The sequence below is a fragment of the Gobio gobio genome (assembly GCF_949357685.1).
Source record: "Gobio gobio genome assembly, chromosome: 23".
NCBI classification, from domain to species: Eukaryota; Metazoa; Chordata; class Actinopteri; order Cypriniformes; family Gobionidae; genus Gobio; species Gobio gobio.
Window position 1 is genome coordinate 43,990,729 of NC_137119.1, and position 25,303 is coordinate 44,016,031.

A 25,303-nucleotide genomic window follows, 5' to 3' on the forward strand; every position below is an offset into this window, starting at 1 on the left:
CTTGTGTAATGACAATAAAATTGAATCTAATCTAATCTAATTATACTGTAACAGTGTTAGCTGTTACCCTTGTATTCACCATTAGGGGGCGCCGGAGCGCTAAAACCCCTTGTATATAAATTGGGAGTAGAGTAGAAGTTTTTTTGTTTGGAAGAGGGAAGCATGGTATTAGCCTAGTACCTCCAGCAACACACATTGAAGTCCTGATTGAGAAACTGTTTTGTTTCTCCTTATGTTGTGTATTTGTTTTCATTTGATGTATATAATTTATACGTGGGCTCTCTAGCTAATGTTAGATTTTTTTATTTTTGTAGATGGACTCTTTAAAAAGGTTACCATATATCAATGTATTGTTGTGGTGAATCTGTATGAGTTGCCAAGGCTCTACATATATGGATATCAAGTGATTCCTAACCCATGGATGTTTCTCACTGCATTTTCCTTGTGGAATAGCAGATATCCTGACTCTGGACTATATATTATTTTTGGTGGATTATTTGAAGAACACTTGAAGACATATATATTGTTTTTTGAGTGTGGATTTTTCCAGCATCAACAGGATTTGGACATTGTCCCAAACTTTAACAGTTGCAACGTTCATAGTAGGGATTCCATACTTACCTAAATAATCACTCATCTACAACCCTGAACTGATCTGAGAACCATTTCTTATTTTTTCTTTGTTGTTTACATTTTTTTATTGATTTGTATCACAGATCATCTGGGTGTTTATATTTCTTTGACTTACTGTACTGGTATTATTTCACTTTTTTCATGTATATGTATTGTTATGGTTATTTTTCTGGTGTACCATAAACCTTTACTTTATATAAAGGTATAAAAATTGCATTTGGTCTCAGTGTTTGTGACAATATACTGGGAAACATACTAAGATATGGTTTAGCAGCGTTAATATAATAGTTGGTGGGCCCCTCATATTATTCAGATATATGTAACTACAGGCTGTTACAGTGGACCGTGGTTATAATACATTGAGTTCCAAAAAGGTTCTACATAATTCTATAATATAAAAGTTATTAAATTGTATCTATAATTTTCACAACATTAATACTTGACTGATTAGTAGTATATACGGGGATAGACTCAGAAGATACATTGCCTGATAAAAGTTGAATAAGGCCACTAGGATTGGCATCAAATACTACTGCAAACTCTTTAGCAGTTACAGGGATCTTATAATAATTAAGGAATTCACAGTAATTAAAAAGATGTCCATTATTCTTAAATAACTGTCTGACCAAAATGAGACCATTATTGTACCAGTTTCTGTAAAATAAAGATTTAAACCTAATATATGTGTTGTTACAAATCACAGATTTGTGTGGATAAAAGTTATGCTTAAAAATGAGCATCCATAATAATAAAAAAAAATGTTTACGAAAAGAAGAAAGCTTTATCGGAAAATTAACTCAGGGATGATATTCAAAAATTTGCATTTAGAGTTGAAGTAGTAATTTATCCACTTGTTCCACAATTAGAAGTATTAAAGTCAATTACATTTAGACCACCATCTTCAATTGGATCACATAGAAACAAACTGTTCCAAGTTTTTTTTAAATAATGTGGTCTGTTCTTCCAAATGAAATTAAACAAAATAGTATCCACCTCTTTTATGACTGATTGTGGAATGTCTAATGCAAGAGCTGTATACACCAAGCATGACAACCCCGGTTTTGGATAACAATATTCTTCCTTTTAATGATAGATCTCTCATTAACCATGAGTTTAATTTGTTTAATTTTCCTAATTAAAATTTATATAATTTAAATAGCAGTGTTGTCCGCTAATTGAGAGCATTTTAACTCTTTCTTCAAAAGTCTAATACCACGAAATGTATCTCTTTTAATATGTATGGCCATGGTTTGTGTTACAAGTAAGAAAAGAAACGATGAAATGGGACAGCCTTGTCGTATACCTCTACTGATTTTAAACCTGGATGACGTTCCATAAAATAACTTAACTGAGCTGTTACAGTCATTGTATAGTGTTTGAATTGCTTTTTTAAAGTATACTCAAAAATCTAAATAATTTAAGGTCTCCAACATAAAGTTATGATCGATAGTAACAAATGCATTAAAAAAATCAACAAATAAAACAAAACTATTATATGTAATACATTTGTTGCAGTCAATTAAATCCAAAAGGAGCCTATTATTATTTAAAATGTGACGACCTTTCATAAATCCTGATTGACATTCATCAATAATGGGATCAAGACAGTTCTCCAATCTTTCGATAAATATTTGTGCAAAAATGTTTGCCTCATTATTAATTAGCATAATTGGACGGCAATTTTCTAAAAATAATATATCCTTATCAGGCTTTGGTAATAAAGTTATCAAACCTTGTCTCAGTGAATTGGGTAAATTGTCTTGTTGTATAGTTTCTCTAAATACAGCTAACAAAAAAGGTGATTATTCTTTTGGAAAATATTTATAAAATTCACTGATTAAACCGTCATTCCCGGGTGGGCTTATTGTCTTTGAGTTTGTTAATACAGAGAAATACTTCATTTAAAGAAATCTATTGGTTGCATATTTCAATAGAAGACTCGCATATCTTTTGAATGCCATCTTTAATAGAATCTAAGAATGACTGCATTACTCAATTTGTTATTATAAGAAATACAATTTCTCACAAAATTCAGCCACATATCTTGATATTTCTTTAGAATTTTCTGTTAATTGTCCATTAATATTCAGTTTGACCATAGATGCAAGTTCTACATTCCTTTATTCCATATTAAAGTATTTCCTTTCCTCTCCTTTTGGCTAAAGTTCTGATTTTATACTTTATTAATTCCCAATTTTTTTTTATTTTCCTCCTTCCAGCAATCTATGATAAACCTTTTTGCTTCAGCTCTAAACTGCACATCTGTCAATATATTCTGGTTCATTTTCCAGTACGTAAAAGTTTTTACATCTTTGGATTCAGTTGTATTTAATGAGAGAAAAATAGCTTTGTGATCTGTAAGAATAGGCGCCTCTATAGAGAACTCATTAACACCATGTAAACAGATTTTTTTCTGGATACTTATGTCTCCATATATGAATCAAGTCAAAAGTAGAACATAAATTATTCATTTCAGGAAGAACAGACCTGGTACTTGGAAGAGGTGGAAAACAATCCTTTTCAGAATCCAATATTGTGTGTACAGTGAATACTTTCCGTACCCACTGTAAATCCCCTCCATGTACTAATTGTGCATTGCTATATTGTTCCACTGTTTTTTCAATCTCAAAATGATTTGCGCAAATATTCCCCAAAATAAAAAATTCAGCATTCTTTTCTATTACCATTATCATATCTACCTGGATCGTGCATTTTAGTTTGAATTATTTTCCCCTTTAAATGTACCTTTTAAGATTGCAACACAAGCTACCCGATTACTCCCATATGACATCCATAAATGATCCCCCCATTGACTCTTCAATAAATTATACTCTGACAAAGACGCATGTGTTTCTTGAATGTCACATTAAAATTTCCTGCAAAACAAAAAAACTGCTTTCCTTTTCAGCAAATCGCGAATTCCCCTGACATATAAAAATAAATCTGACAAAGATACCAATGCACTATTAGCAACTTTATACAAATGCGAAACAAAACATGTTACCAACACCTCAACAATAGAAATTAAATCCCAAATTGACCTTAATAATACTTAACCCAAATCAAAACCTTTCAAAAAATATACTGTGCAACTTAACTTTATAGTTTGGCTATATAACAAAGATCCATTCTGTCCGTAAACTGAAATAAATCCAGATGGACTATACGTCCTTTTATTAATATAATTGATGCATAAACAACAATCCGATGGTAAAAATAGAGAAAAAAATTAAACCGATATAGCAAGCTATAATCTTGGATAGCTTGTCTAGGATTATTTGTGAGTAAAAACTCAGAACATTTAATGAAAATGCAATCGCAAGTATCTTAACTGTGAGAGTAAATGCAATCAAGAAAAATAACATTTAAATCATAATTTTGCTACAATTTTTGCTTGAACATGTTTAACATATCTAATCATTTCTGGAATACATTTTCATTTTAATTTTGCAACTTCTAAAGCGGTAAAATATATGTTTAAATTATATGTTAAAACTAGTGTTGGACATAGCCAATGTAAATTATTTTATTAAATTTGAATTATCATTTTGCTCCAAATGTTGAACACATGGTATAGAAATTGTAAATTTAAATATTGAAATGCATTGCCATTTTACATATTGCATTGCAAATTGAATATTGCTACCCATATGTTTCCATATTAATTAGACCTATACCAAGCATATGACATTTTATTTACAGCATACAATCATTTTATTGACCACGTGAGCAGCGTGTTCCCAGGATCACAAAACTCTCTCCTCCACCGTGAATAAATCACCATCCGAATGCACAAGTTCATCACTGAGGAAGTAAGCCTTCTTTCCTACCTGCCGAGCAGCTTCCACCTTTGGCCACAGTTGTTTGCGTATGGCTTTGTCCATGGTCGTTAAATCCTCTCCAAACTGTAGTCCAGAGATGGCCCCAGCCACTGACCAGTGTCCAGAGAAGGCCCCAGCCACTGACCAGCGTCCAGAGATGGCTCCAGCCACTGACCAGCATCCAGAGATGGGCCCAGACACTGACCAGCATCCAGAGATGGGTCCAGCCACTGACCAGCATCCAGAGATGGCTCCAGCCACTTACCAGCGTCCAGAGATGGCTCCAGCAACTGACCAGAGTCCAGAGAGGACTTTGTCTCGCATCCTTGTCCTGAATCCTGAGAGTACATTGTCTTCTGTCCAGAGTCCAGAGAGAACATCGTCTTCAGTCCTGAATCCCGAGAGGGCTCAGTCTTGTGTCCTGAATCCAGAGTCAAGTCAAGTCAACTTTATTTATATAGCGCTTTTAACAATGCAGATTGTTTCAAAGCAGCTTCACAATGTTAAACAGGAAAATAATGCAACAGAATTTTATTCAGGCGTATAGCCGTTCTGGAGAAAGAGGGGATGTCATCAGCTCATTTCAATTATCATACAGTGACAATGTGGGCTTTAGATCAGTAATTAGCTCAGTAATTTAGTTTATATGGTTAATTTAGTTTAATAATTATATTTATTTGGATATTTAGTTGAAAAATTGAGTGTCCCCAACTGGGCAAGCCAAGCCAGAGGCGACAGTGGCAAGGAAACCAAAACCCCATCAGGAGCATAATGGAGAAAAATAAACCTTGGGAGAAACCAGGCTCAGTCGGCGGGATCAGTTCTCCTCTGGCCAATTAACAAACAGCGTATGATTATTATTCTGACAACTTTCAGGTCAGAGGTCATAATAGATCGGAATATTCGAAAGATCGGCGGCAACACGCCGGAGACGGGTTTATTGAGGATTCTGTATTGATGAAACGATTATTAAAGTGCAATATTCAAAAGATCGGAGGCAACACGCCGGAGACGGTTTTATTGAGGATGAGGCAATTTTAGGGGGAGTCTAATTGACATGGTCTCTGCAGACACTTAAGGTTCATGCGTTGGTCTTGTCTGGGCGCAGGTCCACCATCTGATCTGGATACGGCCTGGATCCGGCTGACTGCAGTAAACCTTGGGATAAAACAGAGAGACTAACATTAGCTTAGATGCCATTCTTCTGATGATGTAACGAGTACATCAGGTGTTATGGGAAGTGTTCCCGGTTCCGGCTGACCTAGTTAATGCAGCCTAACAATCATTTAATCGAAAAGTATTTTATGTGTATGCCATAGTAAAGAGATGTGTTTTTAGTCTAGATTTAAACTGACAGAGCGTGTCTGCTTCCCGTACAATGTTAGGAAGACTGTTCCAGAGTTCAGGTGCTAAATAGGAAAAGGATCGACCGCCTGAAGTTGATTTCGATATTCTCTGTTTTATCAACTGGCCAGAATTTTGAGACCGCAGTAGACGTGATGGAGTATAATGTGTTAAGAGCTTGCTCAAGTACTGGGGAGCTAAACCATTTAGTGCTTTGTAGGTAATAAGCAAGATATTTAAATATATACAATGTTTAATAGGGAGCCAGTGCAGTGTTGACAGAACCGGGCTAATATGGTCATACTTCCTGGTTCTAGTAAGATCTCAAGCTGCTGCGTTTTGGATCAGCTGGAGTTTGTTTATTAAGCAAGCAGGGCAACCACCCAGTAGAGCATTACAGTAATCTAGCCTTGAGGTCATGAACTGTTCAGAATTTTGCATTGAGAGCATGTGCTGTAATATAGATATATTTTTAAGATGGTAGAATGCAGTTTTACAGGTGCTAGAAACGTGGCTTTCAAACGAAAGATTGGTATCAAAGAGCACACCCAGGTTGCTCTTTGAGAAATCATCTTCAGTCCAGTATCCAGAGAGAACATCGTCTTCAGTCCTGAATCCCGAGAGGGCTCAGTCTTCTGTCCTAAATCCAGAGAGTACATTGTCTTCTGTCCAGAGTCCAGAGAGAACATCGTCTTCAGTCCTGAATCCCGAGAGGGCTGTCTTCTGTCCTGAATCCAGAGAGAACATTGTCTTCTGTCTAGAGTCCCGAGAGAACATCGTCTTCAGTCCTGAATCCCGAGAGGGCTCAGTCTTCTGTCCTGAATCCAGAGAGTACACCGTCTTCTGTCCAGAGTCCCAAGAGAACATCGTCTTCAGTCCTGAATCCCGAGAGGGCTCAGTCTTCTGTCCTGAATCCAGAGAGTGCTTAGTCTTCTGTCCTGAATCCCGAGAGGGCTCAGTCTTCTGTCCTGAATCCAGAGAGTACATCGTCTTCTGTCCAAAGTCCCGAGAGAACATCGTCTTCAGTCCTGAATCCCAAGAGGGCTCAGTCTTCTGTCCTGAATCCAGAGAGTGCTCTGTCACATATGCTCTATCTGTCCTTGGACTTTTACGTTGAAGTGTTTGTTTGTTTTCTTGTTGTATAGTTTCCAGGTGTTTCCCATTTACCACACCCCCTTGTTAACCATGTTTCGCTTTGTGTATATAAACCCCATTGCTTCAGTTGTTGGTTGTCGGTCGTTGCACTCCTGCCTGTTTTGTATTCCCTTGTTCTTGGATTAACTTTTGATGTTGTATCATGCTGCATTTGAATTCTCACTCTGCTTCATCCCTGCTCACATGTAACACATATTGTGCAAGCAATCTTGGACTTCAGGTAAAAACTGAACTGATCTGGACACTAACTGGATGATGAAGTTATCATATGGAACGTCATCCAGGTTTAAAATCAGTAGAGGCATACGACAAGGCTGTACCATTTCACTGTTTCTTTTCTTCATAAACCACGGCCATACATATTAAAAGAGATACATTTCGCGGTATTAGACTTTTGGAGAAAGAGTTCAAATGCTCTCAATTAGCGGACGACACTGCCATTTAAAAAAAGAAAAGAAACTAAAAAAAAGCTATTGAGTGCCTTAACCCTCTGGAGTCTAAGCTCTTTTGGGGCCCTTTAGAAGTTTTGACATGCTCTGACATTTGTGTTTTTTTTCAGTTGTTTATAAACACATTAATGGCAAAAGTGTAATTACACTGTATTCAGCACAAACTGGGCTACCAGAATATGTGAGCAACATCTATGTACATGCTTGTATTTTTGAGAGAAAAATGTTTATGCACGGATTTTGAAAAAACAAAAAAAAATTGTGATAAAATTAAGGCCTCAAAACACACAATAGATTTCTGTTCCCAAGACTTTTGACTCCTGTCTGTATTTGTATAGAGTTTTTTCTTTAAACTGATGTGAGAATCATTGAGCCTACTCATTCACATAAAACAATACACTGATTTAAAATTTGTAAGACAGTTTCTCTTCACAAAGCCAATATGCGAGGAGGCGTGATATCTAATGAATAATGATGATATAGCACCTGAGATAACAAAGGACTCGCATTAATGAGCTGGATAAGAACTAGATAAGTACAAATTTCTGGGGGGGAATCAAAATGAAGTAAGTTTTTTGCTTAGTTAGTTAGTTAGTTAGTTAGTTAACTTTATTATCCCCAAGGGGAAATTCTGCTTAGGCACAGTGCAGAGTTACTTCATAAAGGTAGACCAGATAACTTAAAACAATCTATATTCTCTGCCACAACAATTTATGATTTATTAAACTATAATTTATGATTTATTACACCAATTTATTAAAACACAACAATTAGCTAATGAGATTAAAACCATGTTTTACTCCAAACTTACTTTATATCACAAGTCAAATGTTTTAAATAACCTTATGTGATCTCATTTGGCTTTGGATCAAACAATCAGACAGAAAATATATTTTACAATATTCTGCATAATTATAAAAGCTTGAGTAGCATTGCATTATAAATATCATCTATTATGAAAACACCCAACATGGTATAAATAACACAGATAAGCCATATATTGTTGCGATTGTGTGTTTATCTTCAAACGTGGTATCTGCATGTTAGAGCGATTTCTGGAAGCTGTTTATGTCAATGTCACATGGTATCTTCTTCATGCGTGCTATATATGGACTACATGTGCACGGAGCGCCCTCCGGCTGCCAGTATGAAGTATGAAGAGTTTTTTATGAATGAGAGCAGCTGACGCTCATATTACAATCTTTAGAAGGTACCGACGGTTTTCATATTCATAACTCCTGACACATATTAACAAATTACGGTCACTATATGACTTTGAGAATAAAACAGAGGTCAAAAATGGAAGCTTGAGTCTTAGATCTTTTAAATGATGTATAGTATGTCAAGGTAATGACTTACATCTGACAGTAATTTTGAGCTAATTTTATCAAAGAAAGCTTCAGTGCGCCCTCGTGCACGATGTGTTTGTCGATGTGTTTGTTTGAGTTGATGTGTATGTGGGCGTCGCCTCAGTATTTGAATCTCAATAGAGCACGTGCTTCATGGGCGTGGTCGCATTAGTGTATAATGAGCCGCTGCTTTCAAACGGATTACATAAACACAGAATATTTGTTTTTGATTTGGTTTACATTGTTTAAAATCTGACATTTCAGCGTTTTATAGACATATGTCTCATGTTTGTAAGACAAGTACTCACTAAGCTAGAGGTCACTTTCTGAAGACTATCTGAATGAACGTCTTTGACAGAGAGGCTGCAGATCGCGCATCATGTTTGATTTCTTTATTTTGCAAAAAGCACAACAATTAGTTTTTATTGTGACTGTACAAAAAAAAAGAAACTTAACAGATTATAATGATGTATAACACTTGCCTGAATGATAAAAAAAACGACAGAGTTATTTGAGTCTCTTTGGCACTGATAAGAAAAAAAGCAAGCCAATCACACTGGTGCGATGGCCGACTCGAGAGGGTTAATATTTTCTCTTCTGTATCTGGTTTATGTTTAAACAGTAAAAAAAATTGTTTTATGCCAAGGGACTCACTCACTCGACACATCAGATACTTTTTGAACATTGCTAACATCACTGAGCACCCAGACTTTGTTTTGATTTTTTTTTGTTGCTATGGACTCAACAACCAGCTACAATGCAAACTCATCCGTGATGGTCCTCGAGGGTCACTGAGTGAGTTCCTTCATAATGCCCTTCAGGTAAGCGGCTCTGCATTCACTGTGGGAGTCGCAGAGGATGAATGTAGCAGTTCTGTCATGGCCGCCACACCAGAGTCTCGTCCCATAATGGCCGCCGCACCAGAGTCTCGTCCCATCATGGCCGCTATTCCAGAATCTCGTCCCATCAGGGCCGCCACACCAGAGTCTCGTCCCATCATGGCCGCCATTCCAGAGTCTCGTCCTGTCATGGCCGCCATTCCAGAGTCTCATCCATTCATGGCTGCCAGTCCAGAGTCTCATCCCATCATGGCCACCAGTCCAGAGTCATCTTCAGAGTGTGCAGCACTGACCTACTGTCCCTAGCCCAGCCAGGACTCCGCCTACTGTCCAGAGTCCAGCGAAGGTTCCAGCCCCTTACCAGCATCCAGAGATGGCCCCAGCCACAGACCGACATCCAGAGATGGCTCCAGCCCCTTACCAGCATCCAGAGATGGCCCCAGCCACTGACCAGCATCCAGAGATGGCTCTAGCCACTGACCAGCGTCCAGAGATGGCCCCAGCCACTGACCAGCATCCAGAGATGGCTCTAGCCACTGACCAGCGTCCAGAGATGGCTCCAGCCACTGACCAGCCTCCAGAGATGGCTCCAGCTACTGACCAGCATCCAGAGATGGCTCCAGCCACTGACCAGCATCCAGAGATGGCTCCAGCCACTGACCAGCGTCCAGAGATGGCTCCAGCCACTGACCAGCCTCCAGAGATGGCTCCAGCCACTGACCAACGTCCAGAGATGGTTCCAGCCACTGACCAGCATCCAGAGATGGCTCTAGCCACTGACCAGTGTCCAGAGATGGCTCCAGCCACTGACAAGCATCCAGAGATGGCCCCAGCCACTGACCAGCATCCAGAGATGGCCCCAGCCACTGAACAGTGTCCAGAGATGGCTCCAGCCACTGACCAGAATCCAGAAAGGACTTTGTCTCTCATCCATGTACTGAATCCCGAGAGTACATCGTCTTCTGTCCAGAGTCCCGAGAGAACATTGTCTTCAGTCCTGAATCCCGAGAGGGCTCAGTCTTCTGTCCTGAATCCAGAGAGTGCTCTGTCACATATGCTCTGTGTCTGTCCTTGGCATTTTACGCTAAAGTGTTTGTTTCCTGTGCTTTATTTTGTAGTTCTTTGTAGTTTTTCTTGTTGATTAGTCTCCCTAAGTGTTTCCCATTTACCACCCCCCCTTGTTATCTTGTTAACCATGTTTCCCTTTGTGTATAGATACCCCAGTGCTTCGGTTGTTGGTTGTCGGTCGTTGCACTCGCCTGTTTTGGATTCCCTTGTTCTTGGATTAACTTTTGATGTTGTTTGTTATTAAATAATTCATGCTGCATTTGAATTCTCACTCTGCTCCATCCCTGCTCACATGTAACACATATTGTGCAAGCCATCTTGTTGATATTTTCATGAGGTATACATTGACAGAGTTTGTATTCATGCATATGCAATATTTGTTTATAATTGTAATTGGTAACTACAGGCTGTTCCATAACTTACATATTAAGTACATTTTGTTGCATGTTATCACATTTTGTATTAAGTATATACTCTGTAACACAATCACTGTAAAATAAAGTGTTACTATAAAAGGCTTTTCTATCTTTATATCGAATGATTGAATTATTTTAAAGGCTATACCAGCAAGGTTACACTCAAACATGTTCAGTATGACACTGTATATTACAACATTCACCGGTTCAGTCTCGTAAACTGTGTTAAAATCCTCCGCATGAGAGCTTATTCATGATCAGAATGAAACAAGAAAATATTTTGTAGCCTGTATAATGAGAAAATTTGTGTGTATCCAGTGACATCAAAAGGAGTTTAAGATAACAAAATATTGCAGAAAACTTAAATCAAGGACTTCAGACATAAAAATATCAAACATGTAAGATTATTTAAAAGAAAAACAGTAGTCAATAATGATGTTATCAAACTTTATTCATTATCCATTTCTTTAGCAAAGAGTGTTTTTGCAAGAGCTCATAAAGAGATTATACATATGGAGAGGAGTACATATAAAGAGTGTTTAGGCATTAAGTAGAAGGGAATACAGAACTCTAGTAGAGTATTTAAGAAGCTAAACATCATCCCAGCATCATGAGACAGAAAACATATAGGATGAGGCACTCGTGCGTGTCAGTGCTCTGTAGATCATTCAGAAATGGCAGCTGTACCAGAGGATGTCACACGTTGTGGTGGGTCTATATTCTCCAGTCGTTTCTTTACACTTTCGTACTCTTTTTGCCACTCCACCTTGGAGAAAGAGGAAGGACTGACCTCCAGAAACTTGTAGGCATCTTTGGTTTGGAGCTTAAAGAGGACAGAAGCTTTTTTACAGCCTTCACCAAAACTGCTCCAAGCCTGAGGAATTTAAATTATGTACAAGTCACATTAGACTTTCAGATGAAACCTTAGTAACGGCTGGACAAACGGAGACTGCCATTTATGAGGGAACCCTCCAGCATTCCCTCGGGTACAAATAAAATATGTTAGAATATCTTACTGGATATGTTTTTGTAAACATGAATTTTACCTCTTTGGCTGTTTTGATTGATTCTAGAAATTCATCTTTTAGTTCGGCAAGGTCTACGATAAGATTTTCTCCAACAAAGGTTTTTTGTTCCAGGTGGTCCAGCATTTGAGCAACACTCTCCCAGAAGTTTTTGAGCTGAATCAGAATTGCCTGAATTTTTGTCAAGCTCTTCTGAACTTCATTTAGATGGATAGGGTCGGGTATGGAATCTGCAGAGAGGAAATACACATGTTACAACAAGCCACACATTCACTCCTTGCCTGCGTCATAATGTGTACATCTTAAATAGTATGTGACATTAGTAATTTCCAATACTATGTAGGGCAGATAGGGTGGATAGCCTGTCTTAAACTAGACTTGAATCTTTTTAGGTATACTTTAAACATGAAAGAAAACAGACTCACTCCGTTCAAAACTGGCTTTGGCAGCCTTCATCTGCCAATCAATGAGCTGGAGTTGGATCTGCCACTCTTTCCGTTTCAGAGCAGTCTTGTCAGCGATGAAGCGGTTCAATTCTGCTTCAAGAGCCTTAATTTGTGCACGATTTTTAGGATCCTTTATAGCACCATAAATGCTTTGAACAAGTAGCCCAATAAATGGCACGATTGCAGCGAAGATGCCGAGGCCTTTTCTTTTTTTGGATATGGATCTGGCAAACTCTTGAATCTCTTGGCTTTTGCGGTTTATCTTTTTCTCAGTTTCCTCAAGCTCTTTTGTGGTTTTTTGGAGTTGAGAGTTCAGATCACCCACAGTTTTTTCAGTCTGCTTCAACTCGTGGTCTTGTTTTGTAATCTTTTTGTCTGTATCTTGTTTTTCCTGGATAACATCACTGGTGGACGATGCTACATCTTTGTTATGTAAATTATACCTACACAATGTTGAAGAAATGTTGCAGTGAAAATAGCATTTTATAACAATGGGCTGGTGTAACTAGCTTAAAACATGTTCATACTTTTGCCTGATTATAGCAGTTATAGCATGTAGAAGAATAATTCAATTATTACTCAAGGTATTTTAAAAAATGCTTTCATGATGAAAATGTTCTTACTTTTCCACTATCCTGTCCACATCATTGATAATGTCTTTGATCCAGACTCGTGCCTTTCCTAGGTAATTGACTGCCAAAAGCGGCTTATTTTTCTCCACAGCTGTCACCAACATGGGAAACAGCGACTCGACCAGGTTTTTACTGGTCAAAATACACTGTGAGAAGGAAGAGACATAAGATCAAGAATCTTAGACTTTAAAAACGACTAAAAATTCAGAACTCTCAATGCCTGTTGTCTTGTAAATGCTGTTCATAATGCTGTGGCAAAATGTATTGTTAAAGTTTAAAATTTAAACTTTAAAATTTATAAGAAGCATTTAAAACCAAGATGATGTGTACAAACTCTTAGGTTATAAAATATTTTACCTAAAATGTCAGTAAAAAAAAACAACTGAAATTCACATTATGATATTACACTCTAAAACAAATATATGGCACTAAAAGTGGTTATTGGCTCGTCATAGGGAATCATAGGGGAACCACTTTTGGTGCTATATAGCACCATATCTTTAAAGGTGCTCCTTTGTCAAATGGTGCTTTGCAGAACCCATAAGAGGTGCCCATTCACATTTTATTTCTTCATCAAAAATGGTGCTAAACAGCACCAACAGTGGTTCTTTGGCTTGTAAAGAACCTTTAAAGTGGCTTAAAAGTTTCTTTGTACGGCAGTGGTGCTATATAGCACCTTTAACAACCCAAAGACCAACTGAAGAACCGCTGAAGAACAATACAGGGGCTTAAGAGGTTCTGTATATGGTAGCGGTGCTATATAGCACCTCAGATATCCCAAAGAACCAGTGAAAAACCACTGAAGCACCAAGATTTGGTGCTATACAGCACTTAAAGTGGTTCCCCTATGATTTCGAGCCAAAGAACCACTTTTAGAGCTATATAGCACCATCTTTTTAGATTGTATCATGTATTCATTTCCAGTTAAGGCTGAGACTCTCATAACCAATTTAGCTAAATGTAATCTAAAAGCTATTTACTACAGACCCTTCATGATTGGTGAATTGACACAAATGTATTTATTTTTTTCTAGGTGACAGAGATGAATGACTGAAATCAAGAGAAATGTGAAACATACTTTCAGCATGGCTGCATCAGAGGATCCGAACAGAAGCTGGGTTTCCACAGCCCGACTCCTGAGGAGTCTCTCCAGGTTGGGGAAGTTGGCCAGGCACAGGTAAGAGAGATTGTAGAGAAGGGCTGTCTTCTCGGCAGCAGGGAGAAGCTCTTGTACAAAGTCTGAGCTCCACTGGGACACAGCCACTGGAGAAAAAAAAACAACATTGTATATTTTTAAAGACTGAAAAGATCACATTGATAGCTGGTATTGTTTTTAAATCTGTTTGATGAAATAAGCTAATACTTGCTTTTGCTATCAGCCATCCTTAGTAGTTTTACACAAAAATGTGTGCAATGTGTTCTCCTACAATATACTGAAAGCAGAACAGTTCTGTTTGGTTTTAAACATGCCTCAGAAAATACAATATGTAACTGAAATGATATCTATAAAATTATTAAGTGAAATTGACTTACCGTTGTTTTAGCAAGTGATGTGGAGAACAAGGTATCTGGTGTTTTTATACTAAAGCTATGACCACACCTTGCCTCCGTCTTCAGAAAAAAATGACAAAGAAACATGAGAGTATTAAGTGTGACTTTGATAACTGGAATTGAACTTCCGTGTGTGGGGCGCCTTGATTAATGGAAGTTTATATGATTCAGTTAATTTGTTCAAAAATATGTTTTGTTAATCTTTAGCATGACTTATGTGGGATTACAAATAAGGGAAGTACATTGTATTTAGTAGATAAGGTAAAGATGATGACATCAGATTAATTATTCTGTAAAGCAAAGTTCCAGCAAGATGTTTCAGTCAGTTCCTGTTCTCTTGTAAGTCATGGCGTTTTGGTAGGGGTTCCTTTTCATTTGTCCGACATGGCGTCGGAGTGACGAAAACAAAATGATGTCAAAATGTCAGTTCAAGTGACAGTCGGTTATGTAATGCTTAAATGCTTAATGTATTACAATTTAACTAAACACATTCGATTTTAGGAGACTAAAACTAGATTAAAACTAAAAACAATTCAGGTGACTAAAATATGACTAAATGGCATTTTAGTAAAAAGACTATGACTAAAACTAAATCAAAATTTGCTGTCAAAATTAACACTGCTTTCAATAGGAGGTGATATGGAAGTAGCGACTAGCAATCAAATTTTTGGGGTGGCACCCTGGTCACCACTCTGGCTCCGCCACTGGTCATTACAAGATTTCAACTTGTAAAAAGCATTCATGTCCTTGTAGAGCTCGTAATTACAGCTTGTAAGATGGGAATTTTCTGAGTGCTCCTACTTGTACCACCTGACTGATGCAGATTCATTTATACTTGCCATACTTGCCAAAGTGTAGCCATAGAAACGCATAATTCGAGATGCTGCAAAAGACGCGAGCGCATCAGTTAAAGACGTCTGTCTAGCACAGGGGTGTTCAAACCTTTTTAAAAGGGGGCCAGATTCAATGTTGTGGACACATCTGAGGGCCAGTTCCTTTTCTATTATATATATATATGAATTATATTCTATATATATTTTGCTGATGAAACTGCAAACTATTCTTCAGTACATTTTTTCTTTAATGAAATTGCACTTCCAACTTCCTGGTCCCTTCCTGGGTTATCCCCAACACAACTCTGAACTGTCATGTGGATTTGAGCTTTCTGGAGCAATACGGCTTTTCACACTTGAACTAGTTCTAAGCCCTTGATAAACAGAATCCTGGGTAATCTTGCTTCACACACTGCTCATAATTTACTCAGGGATGACAATTAATCCTGGTTATTCATAAAATGCCTTTTCACACGCTTCCTTACCACTGGGTTAACGTCATTATTTGCATATTTGTGGTATCAGTGTCACTGGCGAACGCCACAAAGTGGCCTCAAACACTGAAACTACTGTTTATAACACAGCTTACTCTCCAGAGTACGTGAAAACATGGCACACGATTGGCTGTCTGTTGTTAAGCATCTAACCGTAACATTCAAACACTTTGTTTCACACTTCATACGTTTGGCACCGCAAAAGCAGGGCTTCATAACTCCGGGTTAAAAGTGCTAACCCCGTTTCTGAATTACACGTGTGAAACATTACTTTTACCCGGAGATAAAAGCAGGTTAGAACAACGTTAACTCAAGTTTAAGTGCAGTGTGAAAAGCCCTTTTGTGTCTAATAGCAAGGGGTGATAAAAGTAGGCTATTCATCTGGGCCCGTATGTATAAAACGTCTCAGAAATGCTCTTAAGAATAGTCTTAAACTTTGACTTAAGTTAAAAACTAGGACTTGCTAAGAGTAGGAGACTTTTATAAAGAATCTAAAAGTAACTTTCAGTAAATGCTGCGTTCACACCGAACGTGAATAGAGCGTCAAATTCAGAGCAGCTTTACACTGACGAGAGGACATGAGTTTAGTTTTAGATGAAAAGCTTAAGTAAGTTTTTGATTGATTCATTTCTGTTGTAAAAATGTATCTCATAATGTAAAAACGCATGTAAAAAAATATATTCCACAAAATGAAAACAATAATGTAAACGCTTATTATAAGTGTGAATACATTTTTTGTAAAGCACATTTAAAAAAATAAATTAATAACAAGCATGATTTCATCTCTTAAATGTCTTAGTGTGTTTGGTCGTAATTTAGACTTTTTTAAATCTAATTTCAGCTTTTTTTTTCCAAGTCATAATTTTTAATTTAAAGTCCTAATTTCAACTGTTCATCACACAATGACTTAGCATGTCATATTTTTTACTTTTTATCTAATAATGATGACATTTAAAATCATATTTTCAACATTTTATCTTATAATTATGACTTTTAAAATCATATTTTTGAATTTTTATATAATAATGAGGACGTTTAAAATCATATTTTCAACATTTTATCTTATAATTATGTCTTCGCATGTATTATTTTGCTACTTTTGATCTCAATATTATGACTTTTAAAATCATATGTTTGACTTTTTATCTAATAATGAGGATGTTTAAAATCATATTTTTGACTTTTTATCTAATAATGAGAACTTTTAAAATCATATTTTCAACATTGTATCTTATAATTATGACTTAGCATGTTGTATTTTGTGACTTTTTATCTCACTATTGACTTTTAAAATCATATTTTTGACTTTTTATCTAATAATGACTAAACGAGAAGAAATGCTGAATTCGCTAAAAAGGCAAGAATGCTTAAAAAGGAACACAAGATACAACACACTTGGGTAACCAACTGCAAAATCTTCATTTAATTAAACGGGACTCCAGAGGAAGCAAGAGTATTGATGGTGAGGAATATAGAAGATCTTGATAAATACTGAGATGAAAACAAGGTAACTCGTGACTCTCATCTCATGCTCAATACATTAAATAAGCCTACTCAAAACAATGACATGGACATGCTGCACAATATCCTCCACCATAACCAAATGGAACTAGACACTTTATCATATGAACACGACACAATAGATCCAGCAGCAGATATATACCCAGACATAAATGTTCTCTTTTCTATTGTTAAAAACTGTAATTATATCCCACAAGAACAGTTTGAAAACAATGTGAAATTGGAGGGCAAATTATCGATAATACACTTTAATAGTAGATGTATGTACACTAACTTTAATTCCATCAAAGAGTATCTGCAACATTTCACTTACCCGTTTAATATCATAGCTATTACTGAAACTTGGTTTAATGATGACAAAAGCATAGATTTTGGACTTGATGATTACAACTTATTATATAAAAATAGAGGAAATAAAGCAGGGGGTGGGGTTGCTTTATATATTCATAACTATCATCAACTGTATGATTTTATCACATATGACCCTAGCAATAGATGAAATTATGGAATGTCTAATCGTTGAAATACAACATGAAAAAAAAAATAACATTATTGTAAGCGTTTCATATCGATCACCTGGTTCAAATATTGACATTTTTAATGAATGGATGGAGAAACTGTTTTCCAGTGTAAATTATAAAACATTATTTATCTGTGGTGACTTTAATATAGACCTATTAAATCCAACTAAACATAAATATACAGATGACTTTTCAGATACAATGTTCACTATGTCTCTCTATCCAACAATAATTGAACCAAGAAGAATAACATCACATAGCGCTACAATTATTGACAATATTTTCATTCCGTCATGGGGAATAAAATTACTAGTGGCCTCTTTATATGTGACATAACTGACCATTTACCCATCTTTATTGTTCTTGATCATGATTGTAAAAAGAAAAGTAAGAAAGACAGTAAGTTAACCTACAAACGGATAAAAAGTGAGGAATTTATAAATGACCTCAATAATAGTCTAATGCTTCAAGATTGGAGTGCAGTCTATAAAGGAACAGATGTTGACGAGGCGTATAACTTTTTAGATATATTTATGTCCCTGTACAATAAACACTGTCCTATTAAAGAACTAACAAAGGGAATAATAAATGCTTGCAAAAAGAAAAATAATCTGTATAGAAAATTCATTAATTTAAAAACTGAAGAAGCTGAACTAAAATATAAGAAATATAAAAATAAGAATAAAAGAATAATGTTTTCTGCAATGTTACTCCAAACAGTTCCTCACACAATGAAGCCGTTAAGGAAAGCCAGCGGTTCACTTCATATGTAAGATAAAAAAGATTAAACTACTTACCAAACAAAGTATGTTTCAGCATGTGTTATGCAATATTTGTACACTAGTATAATGCGGACATGAGTATTGAGTATTGCAAAACAATGTGTTTTCCCTGTGGTTGTGAAAAACCTGAGGTAAATTGTTTGAAATGCCAACCCTCAACCGTCTTCAGAGACTGACACAAATATGCAGAGGAATGTTTAAAACTGCTGCCTATCAGCCGGTACCGGATATACACTGTGTGCAGAATTATTAAGCACGTTGATTTTCTGATCATATTTTTTTTCCAGGCACATTTAACCAATTCCAAACCACAGTAATCCTAACAACTACTATTAATTTAGTATTTAATAATGTATAAGTGATATATAATTGTTCATGAAGGCTGGAAATGAAAAAAACCTTATATTCAGGTGTGCAGAATTATAAGGCATGTTTTCTTTTACAGATAAATTGAGCCAAAAAAGAGATCTACCTTAAATGCCCATGAGGATGCAATACTAATGCAATACTAGACATTGCAGTTAAGGCATGACCATTGGACAGTGAAATGCTCGTTGGGTCAGCAGGATCTGACAAAAACATGTGGCGGAGAAAAGACAGATGTTAACTGCAAAAGAATTAAGAATTAAGGTGAAGAATTAAGTGTGAAACCATCAGGAACCCTTTAGTCTCCAGCGCCCCCATTTTCCAGAACTGTAACCTTAAAGGGTTAGTTCACCCAAAAATGAAAATTCTGTCATTAATTACTCACCCTTATGTCGTTCGACACCCGTAAGACCTCTGTTCATCTTCAGACACAAATTAAGATATTTTAGTTGAAAGCTGATGGCTGAGAAAGGCTTCAGATAGGCCTCCATTGGCATTCAGTACATTAATACTCCCAAGACCCAGAAAAGGCACTTGAAACGTCATTACAAAGTCCATCTCACCACAGTGACTCTACAATCATTTTACGATGCGACGACAATAGTTTGTGTGCGCAAAAAAAAATGTTATTGCCTTCCGTGTGTGCCTCCACGACGCATGCGTGAGAATATGACGCAGATCCGGCGTTCGGACACATGACCCAGAAGAGATTTGTTGACAAGCAGAGGAAGACGCGCGTGTCTAAGCTGTTGGATTCTACATTGATCGTGCTTTAGGTCTCGGTGTAGTTCTCAAAATGGGACGCGTCGTGGAGGCACACATGGAAGGCAATAACAAGTTGGATAAAGGTGTTATTTTGATTTTTTTTTGCGCACAAAAACTATTGTCGTCGCATCGTAAAATTATTGTAGAGTCACTGTGGTGAGATGGACTTTGAAACTACGTTTTAAGTGCCTTTTCTGGGTCTTGGGAGTATTAATGTACTGAATGCCAATGGAGGCTTATCTGAAGCCTTTCTCAGCCATCAGCTTTCAACAAAAATATCTTAATTTGTGTTCCGAATATGAACGGAGGACTTACGGGTGTCGAACGATATGAGGGTGAGTAATTAATGACAGAATTTTCATTTTTGGGTGAACTAACCCTTTAACCTGGAGTCCCCAGAAGTGCAACATGTCAGGATCTCAGAGACTTAAGTTAGGTAAAGAATCCTAAAAAATTACCCCCACTAAATAAGAATCACAAGCTGAAATGTTGTAAAATAAATTTTTTGTTTTTTTATAGGCGTTATGGACAGATAGGTTGAGAGTGACTCTTGAAGGACCAGGGCTGCATTTCCCGATAACGTTGTCTCTTAGCGCGCTACAAAGACTCTAAAGGTATAACTTAACTAAAGGTATCCCATTTCTAGGCGTGTTCCCCGAACTATATCTTAGGAGGTTGCTTAAGGTATACCTTCTTTAGTGCGACATTAGCAGGTGCTGAATTAGTTTATCAATGACTCAAAAATAGATTATTCACTCTATGCAGGGGCTGTTGAACTACGTTATGTGAGACAGCGGTGTTCTTTATAATAGAAGCACTTCAGAAATAGTTGAAATTGCATTTATCAGGACTTGTGAGATCTTATAAATATAATCCAAATTGCAAACTAAATTCAAAACCGTGGATAATTTATATAATTTTGAAATGATTGTGCGAACCTGCAACCTCTTATGCCCAAAGGTATCACGCATCAACCCACTAACGGGCAGTATGCCATTTACAGAATCATAATATATTTGACCATAGTCTTCATTTACTCCACAAGCTGAGTTGATTGCCCGCATAACATTATTGGTGTAAATCACTAATTTCTGTTATTGGATGACCTACTCAATGAAGGCGCAACATTCAAAACATAATCAACAGCTTCAGCGGAAAAAAAAGAGAAGAGTGGCGGCAGCTGAATTTCGGGTTTGTCTTGAAAAAGTCGGACCAACAAGATCTAAAAGCTGCTGAATTTGCTGTCGTGGCATGCAGGCGAAATTAATTTTGAATTGCAGCTTTGGACAGGGTAGCCAGGGAACTAAAGTTTTCACGGATGAAATAGTGCACAAAGAAATGGCTCCGCGGACGGCGGCGTCTTTGATTTAGCACAAATATTCGCTGTATCTCTGCCATAAAAATCGCTGTCCCTTTAAATAGACTCCATAATGGTTTACCAGCTGATGTACCTTTGGATAATATAATTAAAAAGCTAACAACCATTAGTGTAATGACAATTTTAATCCTTGCATAAAAAAAAACAATTAAATTAAATTAGCCTAATTGAACACTGGGTGTATATTACAACTTCAGAATTATATTCATATGGACTGACATGTAAAGAAGCTTTTGGCACAGTGGTGGCCACTAGTGGAATGAACTGTCAATAATGATTAGGTATAGCTAAGAGTGGTCCAGACCAACCTTACGAAAGTAGGATTTACAGAAGGTATTCTTAACTAAGATCGTTTCAGGAAACACGTATTAACGTTAAGGTACACCTTAAGGTATAACTTAAGAACGACGTAGTGTTAAGAAGGTTTTGGGAAATCCAGCCCAACACCACATCCTCTTCCACCACAGTTTGAAGAATTAATCTTCCAGAATCTGGCAGTGCGTTTTGGGAGTTCATTTTAGTCCATCTCTGCAAAACGGACTTCAGGATTGACTAAAATGAACTCCCAAAACGTACTGCCAGATTCTGGAAGATGAATTCTTCAAACAGTGGAGCAAGAGGATGTGGTGTTGGTCCTTCAAGAGTCACTCTCAACCTATCTGCCTTAAATGCAATGTCTAGTATTGCATCATTCTCATGGCCATTTAAATCTCTTTTTTGGCTCAATTTATCTGTAAAAGAAAACATGCCTAATAATTCTGCACACCTGAATATAAGGTGTTTTTCATTTCCAGCCTTCATGAACAATTATATATCACTTATACATTATTAAATACTAAATGAATAGTAGTTATTAGGATTACTGTGGTTGGGAATTGGTCAAATGTGCCTGAAAAAAAAACATGATCAGAAAATCAATGTGCCTAATAATTCTGCACACAGTGTAGCATTGACTATTGAGCATTGACAGTCTGCATGTGCTTATTGATTCCCAGGCTGCACCGCAAATGACAACTCTCACAGTGAGCTTTTCCTCTTCACTAAAGCTGGACTTCATAGACTTCATAATAGTCATGGTTGTTGTTGCTTTTCAGACTGTATGTTCATTCAAAAAATTCAAAATACAATCCGGACGCACATAAGAAAACTTGACTGGGGTTTTACATCAACCCATTCACATTCAGTGAATTTTTTTCAGGTTAATATTACATCACAACTGTCATTAATCGGCTGTTGTGAGCATGTCAAACTAATTATCAAAGACATCAGATTTTAGCCTTGGGTCAAAGGAATCTTTTGGGATTGCGATTATTTGTCTCAGACTGCCCAATCGCTTAAGATATGAAATGACGCATTGATTTTTTTTTTAAAGGTTATAGCGTTGCAGGGTTCAATTGCTAGCTATGGTTATTTATCATATAAAACATTTTTATCCTTCTGCAAGGGCATTGGCTGAGGTTTCTTAATCGCCTTCGTTCTATGTATTTTGATTATTTATTTTACTCATCTGTCATGCTGTTCTGGTTTGTTCTCTTTTGGCAGGTTCTGACAGTTAGATGGAGCTCTATCAAGCGGTGAGCGGGAGTCACGCCCAATGGTTTTGAATCCTCCTAACTGCAGATGGAAAGAACTGCGGTTCTCCAACTCATCTATGCATTGGACATCCTTTCGGACTGGTGCTGCTACGAACGCAACTTAATGTGTGCAGTCGGCATCCTCTGTCAAGGTGCTGTAATAGATACACGGTGTTAGGGCATAACAGTTTAGGACCCAAGACCAGTTGTGAAGAATGAAGACCAAGAGTCAGGAGTGCAATTAATTAAAGAGAAATTTACTGAAGAATAGTTTCATCAGCAGAAGCCAGCTTCAAGTCTCACAAGGAGTTCATAGGCCGCGCTCCCTCTCTACCCGATCTCGTACATACAATTCCTTAACAGTTATACTCTTTACAAGGTCTAGCCACTTCATTACTGCAAATTTCCACACATTGTCAGTTTGGAGCAGGCGCCAGCTTGTCCAGAACAACATCCTGTCACTCTCCCTAGGATGCCCGTTGTACACTTTCAATACTGATCTATAACACAGAATACTGCGCACACACACAGATACAGTTGATTGAGCTCCAGTTCTAACCAGAAAGTTTCCCAAAACAAACATGTGCTTTCTCTCAGTAAGAGGTACAGACAATAGTACAGGGAATATTCATCTGGATTCTTTAGTGTTTCAGCTAAAGGAAATAATATAAAATGAATAAAATATAATATAAAATGAAAGACAAATACATATTTCATCTCTGGAAGCCAGGCTAAGTGATCCAAACAAACGACAACATGTTCTGCTATCAAGTGTTTAGCGACACATCACACATCACTAGGCCAGACCTGTAGTGGCAGATTATGGCCACCTGGTGGGGCTAGAGATTAAGGTTGTTAAAGGGATCCCCTGGTGTTAAGACTTGTATGGCTTAATATAACAAATAATGTCTCTTACTGAAATATGTAGTAGAAAACCCATGAAAGATCCATGTTATTTAAAAAATCCATTATATATTTGGACAATGGGCGGCGCCTTTTTGTTTGCGTTCTAGGTTGATGACGTGGAATGGTTGCACTCAAAATCCACTGACACTACCCTTAGCTATTTTTACCACAACACAACTCAAAAAATGTTTCAGAGTTAAACAAAACCAATTAATTGCTTTGTAACTGCATTTAAAACACACAACCCCCCCCCCCCTCCCTCTCTCACACACACACACACACACGCGCACACACACACGCACGCACACGCTCAATCAGCTGTAACGTTATACTTGAGGTTGACTTGCCTAGTTTGTCACCTGGTTCCGATTCGGCAGGCCAGCTCTCTCCCTCGCTGAATCTGAAATCGCCCTCAATACCCTCAAATAGGGCATTAGTTGAAGGGACAGCCATTTGTAGTGGTGTCCGAAACCACAGTGGACGTTATTGAGTGCACTCATTCAATCTCACATTGCACCGCAATAACGAGTATACAGCCGATGTACACACAACAGCTGTACGAATTCACACACTCGTTTTCATTCACTCATCAAGTGAACTGTAGTCGACTAACGTAGGGAATAGTGAATGAGGGTTTAGGGGGCGATTTCAGATTCAGCCCCTGTCGTGGAGACCGACGAGGGCAGCCCATAACACATCTCGATTGAGACAGCAGTCTGTCAGGTGTGTGTGTGTGTGTGTGTGTGTGTGTGTGTGTGTGTGCCGATCTATTGGCGTGTGTGTGAGAGAGCGTTTGTGTGCACATGTGTGTTTGAGTGTATTATAAATGCAATTACAAAGCAATTAATTGGTTTTGTTTAACTCTGAAACATTTTTCGAGTTGTGTTGTGGTAGAAATAACTGCGGGGACCGCCAGTTGATTGCCGAGTGCAACCATTCTACGTCATCAACCTAGAATGCAAACAAAATGGCGCTGCCCATTGTCCAAATATATAATGGATTTTTTAAATATCGTGGATCTTTCATGGGTTTTCTACTACATATTTCAGTAAGATACATAATTTATGTCATATTAAGCCAAACAAGTCTTAGCACCATGGGATCCCTTTAAGCAACAACTTAGGCCCTGTCCCAAATGGCACCCTAAACCCTTACAGTCTTCCTCTGAGTCCGCACTTTCACAACGTAATGCCGCTTTGACTGCTGGGAAGAAGTCCACTGTGTAACCGTACCAGTGCGGGCTCAGCTGAAGTGCACATCGAGGGCGCATATCGACCTCAAAGGGGGCGCTCGCGAGCACCCTTCTGAGACCTAAAATGACCAATGGGACACCCTGCTGTCTCGTGGACTTAACTGACACACGCACGCAGCGGCCATTGTAAGTCCACAAGACCGAAAGTGGACATGAAGTGTGCCATTTGGGACAGGGCCTCTG

General features: G+C 37.6%; 2 protein-coding genes across 2 annotated transcripts in view; both read right to left on the minus strand.

The window, feature by feature from the left end:
- Positions 1–4,517, minus strand: part of LOC307120028 (uncharacterized protein) — a gene marked incomplete at both ends in the record, with an annotated part of 37,449 nt that extends 32,932 nt beyond the window's left edge. Inside the window, one exon of the mRNA XM_079806854.1 lies at positions 4,415–4,517. Coding sequence (XP_079662980.1) covers positions 4,415–4,517 — 103 coding nt within the window. The remainder of the gene's footprint in view (positions 1–4,414) is intronic.
- A 7,221-nt stretch (positions 4,518–11,738) lies between these two features.
- LOC307120029 (uncharacterized protein) lies at positions 11,739–14,560 on the minus strand (the record flags this gene model as incomplete). Its single annotated transcript, XM_079806855.1, has 6 exons — positions 11,739–11,948; positions 12,121–12,329; positions 12,525–12,988; positions 13,169–13,323; positions 14,256–14,440; positions 14,545–14,560. The coding sequence occupies 6 exons, from the start codon at positions 14,558–14,560 to the stop codon at positions 11,739–11,741; spliced, it is 1,239 nt and encodes a 412-aa protein (XP_079662981.1).
- Positions 14,561–25,303: the final 10,743 nt, after the last annotated feature.